This window comes from Crocodylus porosus, unplaced genomic scaffold (genome assembly GCF_001723895.1).
Source record: "Crocodylus porosus isolate Cpor-Errol unplaced genomic scaffold, CroPor_comp1, whole genome shotgun sequence".
Lineage (NCBI taxonomy): Eukaryota > Metazoa > Chordata > Crocodylia > Crocodylidae > Crocodylus > Crocodylus porosus.
The window spans coordinates 2,061,281-2,072,436 of NW_017728948.1; the positions used below are offsets into that span (position 1 = coordinate 2,061,281).

Genomic DNA, 11,156 nt, shown 5'->3' on the forward strand with positions numbered 1-11,156 from the left:
AGCGCCCCCTGGCATGACAAGGAACAACGGACACAAATTATTAGAGAGTAGATTTAGATTAGACATCTGCAAGAACTACTTCACAGTTAGGGTGGCTAGGAGTTGGAACCAACTTCCAAGAGAAGTGGTGTTGGCTCCTACCCTGGGGGTCTTTAAGAAGAGGCTTGATGACTACCTGGCTGGACTCATTTGAGTCCAGCGTTTTTCTCCCACCCAGGTGGGGGGTCGGGCTTGAAGATCTACAAGGTCCCTCCCGACCCGACTTCTATGATTCTATGAAAACACATGATGAAAATAAAATCGGGAACACTCTACTATGTATTTTACACCTGAAAAAAAAAATAGGAGAGACCAGAGTTATTAGGTTAATATAGGACTTTATGTTGCTTAGCAATGAAATCCATTTGAAACACCCTGAGTCCTTCACACAAATAGCCTCACCAAAGTCCATGAAAATACTGATATGAGTAATGGGGAGACGGGTAGGCCTCTGTTTTGTAGTGATATTGTTATACAGGGAACCCTAAAAGCAGGGGGAAAGTGGGAAGCTGTGCTTTTCTTTATATATTTTCTTTTGACATTTTTTCTTTCTTCAGTAGGAGTTTCCTGGTTTGTTCCTGCTGAAGATTTAAAATCTGACTCGAGGAAGGAGAACAGATCTGGTTCCTTCTCTGGTCCTGGACCATCCTGGTTTGAACCCCTGGCCAGCACAAAACCCTGGAGAGAGCCTCTCCGAGAGAAGAATTGGCAAGAGCAGCGAGGCAGCAGCCTAGTTCAACCAATAATCCCAGTCAGAGATGTTGAAAACAAGCCCCCAAGGCCACTTGTGAAAATGACACTGCAGGTAAGACTGCCTCCCCACTTCAGGGCTTCTTGCTTTTCCTGTACATTTTTGGGAAGAAGAGGAAATAATTTCTGTGATTGTCATCTTCTCTCGAAACTTTTGCTCCTGATTTTCATCATCATCCCTTTGCTGCTTTAGGCAGTCACCAAGTATAAAGCTTGCTGTGTCATAAAAGGATTGGGTTATTTTGAACTATTTATGTCACCTGTGGCTATGCATGCCAAGATCAGCTCTCATGTGTCAGGTTTTCAGTCTCATGCCTGCGGGGCTAGTAAAGTAGGTAGCTCCCACAGTTGTAACCTACACTTTTTAATTGCTCCCCTGCAGCATTTTCTTGGGTGCTGTGTAATAAAGATGAGAATTGCATGTGACACATTTTCAACTTGGAATACTTAACTGTGTCATGAAAAATGAAGGGATCTGGACACTCAAAAGCAAATCCTATGTGCATATTCAAGGCCAGGTGTGATCATACTGAACACCTGTAAAAACACACCCATGTAGCTCGGTTTTTGGTTGTAGCCATGTTGGTCTAAGGACACGGGCAGACAACGTTCTTTGGGTAGATGTGATATTTTTTATTAGACCACCTGAGTAGTTGGAAAAACATTCTTTGCAAGCTTTTGGGCACAATTGCCCTCTTCAGGCATAGGAAGTCTCTGATGTTCTAAGACTCCAAGTGATGAAAGAAGCTAAAAGTGTGACAGGATGTCAGTGAGAATGTAAATAGGTGGAAATTAGGAAAACAAAAGGTAGGAAGGGAAGGGAGGGGAAAAAATGAGGGGAGGGGAGCCAAAGATGAGAAAGGGAGACTCTACACTAGTAGATTTTCAACGTAGAAGAGATGCCATCTGTGAAAAAGTGAACTTACAAAACACCTTTTGTAGAAGAGCCTATGAACTTCACTTCATAAATTTACTGGATACCAAAAATCATGGACCCGTATAGTGGCACTTAAAAGTGGTGAGAGGTAGACAGACAATGACGCCAAAGGGTGGTGAGATTCACACTGAAAGGGTGTACCACAGCAAGAGCATAACTATCAGCTGTGACATTGAGTACTGGAAGAGCAGTTGGCTGGACACTAAGAACCAAGGACTGAACACTGAAATTTGATTTATGCTGTAATCTGTCTAATTCCTGAAAATCTACTTCGTGCTACAGGTGATAATGGCAGTCTCTTTTAAAAGGTCTTGATCTTCCACTAATCAAGCGAGCCTTTTTACTGTTAATTGTTTGTCTGCTGCCCCTGGGAATTTCTCTCTTCTCCAGTTTTACAGCCTTTCACCCTGTTTTTAATCATTGCTGTGCCTTTCTTCTTTTCTCAGACCTGATGAGGAAGGCTTTGTATTTGAAAGCTTGTCAAAGTCTCTCCCTACTATGCATTTGATCCAGTAAAAAAAAATCACCCATAAAAATCTCTCTTTGATCTAGATAAGACTTAGTAGTCTGAGTGTAATTGGCCTGTTATTTGAAAGCTGTGTATTACCACTTACCTTTGGGGCTAACATGGGCATGAATATTATGAGACTCTATTTGAAACCTTTCCTTAGAAGCCAGTAAAATGTGTATATGAACCAAAAATATATTTTAAAAAAATGGCTATAATAGAGCTTAATGAGAGCGAGATTATCAGTATCTTGTCCTGTGTGAGCAGCCTCCTGATCTTTACCCTACCTGTTTAAACTTACGCTTACCTTCCTTTAGTTGTTCTTTTCCCCAGTTGGTCAGCTTTCCTCTTGTTTAATATATCAAAGTATAGAGCCTCCAGAACTCTACCCAGCATTATAGATGCAGATTTCTTTTGCATTGCAAGAGTATCTCTTCCTTGAAAGGAAAGTTTTCCACACTTTATTAATAGGGATAGTTCCTCCCAGCCTTAGAAAGAGGTTCTGAAGCTACACGATGCTTTGGTTTTCTACCCTCCTGTCTTAGGAAGCTCTCGTGTTGCACCGCCCTGATTTCATCTCTCGCTCTGGCGAGCGTGTGAAGCGTCTGAAACTCATCATGGAAGAAAGGAAGATCCAGAGCGTGTTGCAGAATGAGCGCGAGGAACTGTTTAATCCCCCTGAGAAAAGGAAGGGCTATAAGAATGCTAGTTGCCTGCTCTCCAACAGAGGTACCTCCGGCTTTTGCCTTTGCATGGTCTCTAGGAAGTGTAATGACTGTCATCCTTTTGCCTGTGGAACATTGTTGTAAATGTGCATTTTTTTCTGACAGAAATATTGAATGTCATTATTAATTTTATATGAAGCTATTCATTTTATACATGAATGAGGTTGTTACAGTTGAAAAGTTCTCTAAGAGAGGTACTCATTTGCTGTTTTTATGTAAGCTTTAGAGTTTTCTTTTTTGCTCAGACTTTCTCTTTTCCATTTAGATTTCCAAGTTAGACAGGAAAGGAGGACAATTCCAAAGGGTGAAATGGTCCAAAGATCCAAACGGTAAGTCTGAAAGAGACTTGTTTCAAACAGCACTGGTTTCCGTATCTGACAAAAGTTCCTGTATAGGCTTCAGAACAGCTGGAAGCATCCCTTGTGCCCAACTCTTCATTTGCCAGAACAATATACCTATCCCCATTCACATCACCTATCTGATGTGGGGATAGGTATATTGTTCTGGCAAATGAAGACTTGGGCTTGAGGGATGTTTCTGGCTGTTTTGAAGCCTATATGGGAACTTTTGTCAGAGGGAGAAACTCTGAACATACCTGGCCATAGTTACATTTCCATGGTGTTTTTAATTGTCAAATATGAATGTGTCACTCATATGTCTGCAGTCCAAACTCTGCAGCCAAGTCCCCAAGCACTACCTCTGTAACTGTTCAGGAATTGACATTTTTGACAAGTGACTAGATTGGCTCCATTGTCTAAAACGAACAAAAGTAATAAAATAACCAAGCAGCATAAATAGCACAACATCAGTTAAAGATCTTACAACTGCGTTTTGAAATGATGGAGAAGAAAAAAAGTGAGAGTAGAAAGGGGTGATTTGGTGGGGCATTATTTATCTTTTTTCATAAAGAGGTTAAATTCCTGTGCTTGTCCCAAAAATATCTCAGGACTGGCATTTATACACATCACCCTTCTAATCAGGGTTGAGTGAACTGCTAGGTGCAGTGCCACTCCTCTGCCATTGGTTCAATGGTATAACTGTACAGATGTATGTCATGATATCCCAGGATAACTTGTTACTACCTATTATCTGGGAAACTTTAGGATTTATCCCAGGACAACGGATGTGGACATCTGTACTTTTGTCCTGGGATAATCCTGAGATAAATGCAATATCTGTTTGCCGCCTTCATCTCTAAAATGCCATTTTATCCTGCCGTCTGGTTGACTTCGGTCTAAAGTGGCTAACTACCACTGTCTACATTACATTGAGGAAACCAGTCCCAAATCAGTATTGTTCCCTTGATCTGTGCATTTAGCTGATATATCTTCATAAACTTGAAGTTTGCAACATATAGGGCACATCTACACGAGATGCTATAGCGCAGTAGCAACAAGCTACTGTGCCATAGCTCATTGCTACAGCGCCGTAGCGTTGCTGGGCATGAACCATGACGGCGATGCTACTGCGCAGTAGTAATGAAGCTACTGCGCAGTACCATCTAAAAATAAATGTGCGCCAACAGGACTGTGCACTAGCGCTGGTTACTGTGCAGTTATTTAGTGCATGGTTAAGCAAGCCCTAAATGACTGCACAGTCAGCCGCTCGGGTATATGCGGCTATGAAGTCCTACTTTGGTATGGGTTATTCACCCAGTCGTTTTGTTTTTTTGTTCTTGCTGACATTTTTTAGCTCAGGCTGCATGCCTGCTTTCCATCTTTATTGAAGATGAATAGTAATTTACCACGAGCATCCTTTTTAAAATATGCCCACATAAATATGTACAAGAAATGGGGTGAGTTTATTTTGTGAATTGTTTTTGGAAGGACAATATTATTCTGTTTCTCCCTCTAACATGGTGAATTGAATTAAAATATAACTGTAGAAGAGTGTTTTGCTGCTGTGAGTCATAGAAAATTAAGGCTGGAAGGGACCTCGGGAGGTCACGTTTAGTCCGACCCCCTGCTCAAAGCAGGACTAGTCCCAACCACGTAATCCCAGTCAAGGTTTTTAAGGCCTGCCTCAACAAAGCCTCCAATGATGGATTCTCCACAGCCTCTTGGGATAACCTGTTCCAGTACTTTACTATCCTCCTGGTGAGAGTTTTTCCTAATATCCAACCTCAACTTCCCTTGCTGCAACTTGAGCCCATTGCTCCTTGTCCTGTCATCTGCCCCCACTGAGACCAGCCCAGCTCCATCCTCTTTGCAGCCCCCTTGCAGGGAGCTGAAGGCTGCTATTCAATCCCTCTCAGTCTTCTCTTCTGCAGACTAAATCAGCCCATTTTCCTCAGCCTCTTCTCACCAGTCATGTCCCTCAGTCCCCAACCATTTGTATTGCCCTATGATGGACTCTTCCCAACGTGTCCACATCCTTTCTGCAGTGGAGGGTGGGGGACACACACAACTGGACCCAGGACTCCAGATGTGGCCCCACCAGTGCTGAACAGAAGGGAAGAATCACTGCCCTCGATCTGCTGGCAATGCTTCTACCAATGCAGCCCGGGATGCCGTTAGCTTTCTTCATGACAAAGGCACACTGCTGGCTCATTTTCAGCTTATGGGTCCTTGTCCCAACTTTCCTACTTTAAATGGCTCCCTTTAGGGGTGAGCTGGCGACCTAATAGTGAACAGTGTGTGACTTTTTTTTAAGTTAATAGGAGCCATTTCTCACCATCCTTAACTGGAAGAGCTCCACCACATAGCATGCGGGCTCTGAGTGGCGACGGGGATAGTAAAATGAAAGACCCTCCAGCGGGGTTTTTTCCTACCATCCAATAGGTTGTTCCTAAGTCTGAAGCGAAGCTGATCGCAGTCTCAAAGGAGGCTTTGCTTGAACTTCAGTAATAGGCTCCAATAAGAATATCATCATTGAAGCGTATTGAACTTGAGCACAGTTTAGAGTGATATGCCATGCACTGTCTTGCGCTGGAAAGCATCAGATAGTAACTTTTTTTTCCCCTATCAAATGTTAAATTTAGAAAATGTATCTTAAAAGGTCAATGCTCCTGTTTGTTCCAAAACTAGGCCAGGGCACTAGTGACTGGGTATACAGTCAGACATGGAAGACTTCAGCTATTGGAGAGCTAGCCCTTGTAAACGAGCAATGCTATATAAGCTCTGTATGCAGCTCTGCTATTGCCCTTCAGTTTTCACCTGCAGCGCCCATGTTCCTACAGTTCTGGATCTCTCCTCAGCAAACCCTGCTGATTGTGTTCTTACAGTCGCATTTTGTCATGATTTTGCATGATTTTACGTGGTTAGTGGGTGCAGCATTGGCTTAGCTCTTCCGCTGTTGAACTCCCCTAAGGCCCTTCCTTCAGTGAAAGTGAAGCAGGCCAGCACTTAAGGTTATTGAAAGTCCCACCCAAGATGATGTGGATCAAAGCACCCGGGGACTTCAGGGGTAAGACCCATTTGTTAACCCTTGCACCACCCGACAACTTCCCACTAGGCTTAACAGAAGTAAAATAAGTATCGAAATATTGTTGCTTTTGTCTTTCCTATAGAAGTAATGCGAATAATGACGTTTTTAGGAAAGGTGGGCTTCTAGGAGCAGCCACAGACAGAGTAGAAAAACAGGGACAGAAAAGAAGGTATGTCCATGAGAAGGTAATAAATAGCCAAGAGCTCTAGGTCCTATTTTAATTTGCACCTGCATCTGTCTATTCCTACCAGAACCGGTCTCTCAGGGTGTGTTTGCACTAGAATTTCCCTTGAATGAACTGATTGCTGATTCTGCTGCATTCCTGATGCATTGGTATGAGGGTAATCTTGAATCTCTTAGGCTTGGCCCTAGAGTGTATCATAGGAATCAGCTCAGTGCTGATTACACTAGGAGTGGTGAAGATAACACAAGTGTGATTTAAAGCTGGAAGAGCCTGCTTTGAATTATGCCAGTCACCTCTACCACTTCTCAACCCAATAATGTGCCCCTTGTATCTTTGACATACCTCCTGAATATCAAATCAGTTCAAAACTTTGCCCATTCATCCATTCTCTCACTGTCTTATGGCACCTTTTTACATTTCTGCTGGAATTAGCAGACTTCCACGGGAGATGCATCTGCTCAGGCCCAGCTCTGCGGCTCTGTACATGTTTTCTTTCCAAAACAATCCGTTGAAGCCCTTTCAAATGAACCAGATGAAGGGAAAATTTGCTTCCAGTTCCCCTGTGGCAGTACATGGCTGATGTGATTTAAATCTGTTGTACAAATGCATATGCTTTCTCGGTATAGCATTGAGCAGGAACTTGCTGCAAGCACAGTGTGTGTGTGTGTGTGTGTGTGTGTGTGTGTGTGTGTGTGTGTGTGAGAGAGAGAGAGAGGAAAGGAGTCTGTCTGGTGTTAAGTATCAGATTTCTGGTACTTGAGAATAAGGCTGATTGACAGTTCCCATAAAGCCTCTTATTACTGGAGCCAAGTAGCTCTTGGTGTCCACTGCCGTGAAATCAGCAGAACCTTGTAGTCTTAAAGCAAGCACAAGAGCTGTATCTACTTGGGGACTACAAGGTGAACACAGCTGCTGTGCCTTTCAAAAAAGAGGATGCAGTGTTTCTTACCCTCTGCGGATGGCCAGTGTGTAGGATGGAGACCAGGATCTTGGCCCCTCTGAAGCAGGGGCAGCCTCACCAGGCCTGAAGAATCCTAATCCTCATGCTTCCTGAGTTCCAGGTTTCCCATTGTTCTAGTCCTGGTGTGGGGTGGTTAAATGTCAGGTGGTTAAAAAATGCTGGCCCTAGAGATCAGGGCTGTCAAGTGTATGGCCTGGAGACTAGATCCAGGCCATGGAGCTGGTGTGCTGGGCTACTGGCAGGCCATCAGCAGTTGCAGGGAAGGGTTTGGCTTCAGGTCCCAGTTGCCCTCCAGCTGCTTCATCCCTCACCAGTGCTGCGTCCCTGCTCCCCAGCTGCCACCCCCCGCCGTGTGCCCCATGCGGGAGCTGGCTCTGGCACAGGGTGGGCAGCAGAGGCAGAAGCTGCTGCCATGTGTCCCAGGTCAGAGCCAGAGCCACTTGTTTCTTCATGCCCCAGGCTGGATCTGGTCCATGAGGAGCCCTGTGGTTCAGATTTTGCCTGGGGCACAAGGTGACTTTGACATGTCTGCCCTGGATCTTCAGTTATAAAAGATAGGTCTGCCAGATCGGGCACCATGTGTGCATCTCCCCACAGAAGTACGTGGTGTGTAGAGGTGACCCTGGTATTAGGCACCCAGTCTACCCTCAACACTGGTATTGTTTCCTGCTATGTTGCTGAAAGCTGCACTTCCAGCTGCAGCACATGGGGCCAGGCAGCAACTTTGTTCCCTGAAATACAGTTGTTAGGGGAGATACTTTCATGTAGGATGTGGGAACTTTAGTATCACGGCCGTTGATGGTGCCATGCCTGACAGCAATATGTCCCTTTCTTATGATTGGCCAGAAACCTTTAAGAACAAAACAAAACATGAAGGCAAAGATCAGGGGATTGATTTTTTTTTTTCTTTGAACAAGTTTTTTTCCCCTCCCAAGTCACTCTTTGGTCTTTTATATGTACATGAAGAATCTACGAGCAGCTGCCAGAGGTGCGGAAGAGACGAGAGGAAGAGAAAAGAAAATCGGAATATAATTCATACCGGCTGAAAGCACAGCTTTACAAAATGGTAGGTGTTTTGTCTTGAGAACCAGCCCCCCTCTGAACACCAAGTTAGCCTGGAATAGATAAGGTGTTCTTACTTGGTGTCAAATCCTGGCTTGAGGATATTTGCATATTTTCTACAAGGCGCATCTCTGCAAACGTGGATTGCTGTGCAGAAATGTGCACATGCACATGTGTGTATGAGTATGCACAGACACGCCACTTTAAGCCTTGATGGAGTGACTCGGACTAGCCATGCATGCAAAATATATATAACACCCCCTCCCCCCGGAACAACAGACTAACCTCAGTTCTTTGCTTCTTCCCACCAAAACCGTTCCTTCACTTGAATGACAGGGCAAAATGGTCCCAAATAAGCAAACATGACTAGAAAGGCCTTGCCCAATGCCCTCAAAATGAAACAAAGAAAGAGGTGAGTGTATCATAGAGGGTGATTCACAGAGGAACTTCTTGAATTCTGGTAGCTAGGGCCTGCCAGAGCTAAACACGAGCATTTGGTATTTGCCATTAAATGTGCTTTGCAAATTTAATAAGTCTGAAATCACGGTCCTCAGTACTTCTTTTGCTTTGGGCTTGGGAGGATTTGAAAAAAAAAAAGCTGACTTATTAACTCCATAAAACTGAACTTTATATTCATTTACCTGGCAAGTTGGCCAGTGCTGGTATGCTCAAGATTAATACTCTTAAACCTCTTGAGTGGATTAATGGTGACCTATTGGCTGCTATAGAAAAGACGCACAGTACAGGTTTCCCTAGAAGAATAATGATGTGGACGAGGTACCTTTTCCCTGCTGTATGCAGCTGTCTTACTATTCCATTGCTGGTAATATTTCTTCCAAACTGAGATTGCCCAGTGTATTAAGAATTGCACAGTGATTTGGGGGAGTAGACCAATATGTGTTCAGAGACTAGTGTTTGCTGGAGCTGGCATGTTAAATTGTGACTTCGTCAGATTAAGTGGAAAGAATTTTTTCCTTGTCATGAGATCCAGTGATATATAGCAAAGGGACTGCAATTTATATACAGGGTGGAGTGGCCTGATTTTAAAATATCTTTATACCATAGAATAGGTCTATTAATCCCCTTCATAAATGTATCTCCAGGACTGGCAGTGTATCATTTTTATGAGATCAGTATTATAGGCACTCATATATTTAGAGCTTGCATTGTGACTTAATAAATATTAGAAATTGCTTTTGACCTTCTCAACTCGAAGTTCCAAGCTTTCTTTTTTTTTAAAATTGAAACTTGGCTTCCTACTTCCCTAGTTGATCTGCACCCAATTTAAAATACAGCATAAGGACCCACGGTGCAGCTGGCAGGTCCTTAGGATATAGACCATGTAGCCAAACTGAACTTGTTTCTGTACTTAAAAAAAGTCCCATGCTGCTTTTTGTGTCATGGGACATCCCAGCCAAGCAGTAACAGCAGGGTGTGTGTCTTCTGGGAACAACTGAAGTCAGTGTCTGAAAGAATGGATTTGTAAATCCTTGTAACCACCCTGAATCCCCTTTTAAACTGACTGCAGAGGCATATTGCTAAAATTACTGGTCTGGCCCAAGCAAGTGCAGTACGGAGTAACAGTCCAAGCAAATGGTTGCATTTTTTTTTTCTTTTTATAACTGTCCATGTGCACTATTAAATATAAACTACAGCTAGCTTGTAGACTGTTAAGGAATTCTTCCAGGCATTGAGGTTGAAGGAGCACAATCAGCTGGAGGCACAAGGAAGTGGTGGATGGCACCAAATACAAATTTTTAAATTTGTGAGCATCCTTGTTTTGAGAGGAGGGTGATTCACTTCAAGAAAGACAGTTCTCTTTTGTTTTTCTCTCTGACGGAGTAGGAGAGGTATAGACTGAATTGCTTAGCCGTCAATGTGAACAGGCTGTTGACGGCATCAGTTTATAACGAGCTCTAACTGCCCATAACCCCCCAATTTAAGTCCTTGGAGTGGCTCTGAAATGGCACAGATAGCTGGGATAACAGAACTCAAGCAATTTTTTCATTTTACCAAGACCTGGAAGTTAAGCTAACAACTAGTATGTCTACATTAGTATATTATTATTAGTGAATTATTGAAAATAAGCTATGGCTCTAATTATATGCCCTTCAGTACTACAGTAAGGCTTAATAGGCCCAAATGAGATCAAAGTTGAATGATATGACAGACTAGTGAAATGGTCTCTGCCTCAAACGATTTACTGTTACCAGACGTAATATTAGACTTTAAGTAGCGGCATTGAATTCGTACGTGCTTGAACATGACTAGTCTGTTTTCTGAAGACAGCAATTTGCAATGTCAAGTAGAAGACAAAGAACAACAGAAAAGCTCTGCCTAAGCCAAGATGCAGGGACAGCACATGCAGCTTAGCCTAACTTCAAATGCAACATAAACCAAAACGACAATGGAAAGCCTCATATAGATTTCATAGATTCCAGGGCTGGAAGGGACCTCGGGAGATCACCGAGTCCAGCCCCCCGCCTGAAGGGCAAGAAGTCAGCTGGGGTCATAGGATCCCAGCAAGACAATGTAGGTGCTTGAACCACCTCCGATGGCAGGCT

The 11,156-nt window shown here is 43.4% G+C and overlaps 1 protein-coding gene across 6 annotated transcripts in view; it reads left to right on the forward strand.

The window, feature by feature from the left end:
- ALMS1 (ALMS1, centrosome and basal body associated protein) overlaps positions 1 to 11,156 on the forward strand; it is a 96,176-nt gene that overhangs the window by 75,076 nt on the left and 9,944 nt on the right. For 4 of the 6 annotated variants that reach the window (XM_019553176.1, XM_019553181.1, XM_019553180.1 and 1 more), the window contains 5 exons: positions 597 to 844; positions 2,780 to 2,963; positions 3,225 to 3,288; positions 6,468 to 6,554; positions 8,497 to 8,596. In XM_019553176.1, the coding sequence (XP_019408721.1) occupies positions 597 to 844; positions 2,780 to 2,963; positions 3,225 to 3,288; positions 6,468 to 6,554; positions 8,497 to 8,596 (683 nt within the window). The remainder of the gene's footprint in view (positions 1 to 596; positions 845 to 2,779; positions 2,964 to 3,224; positions 3,289 to 6,467; positions 6,555 to 8,496; positions 8,597 to 11,156) is intronic. The other 2 variants (XM_019553177.1, XM_019553178.1) reach the window with 2 other exon arrangements.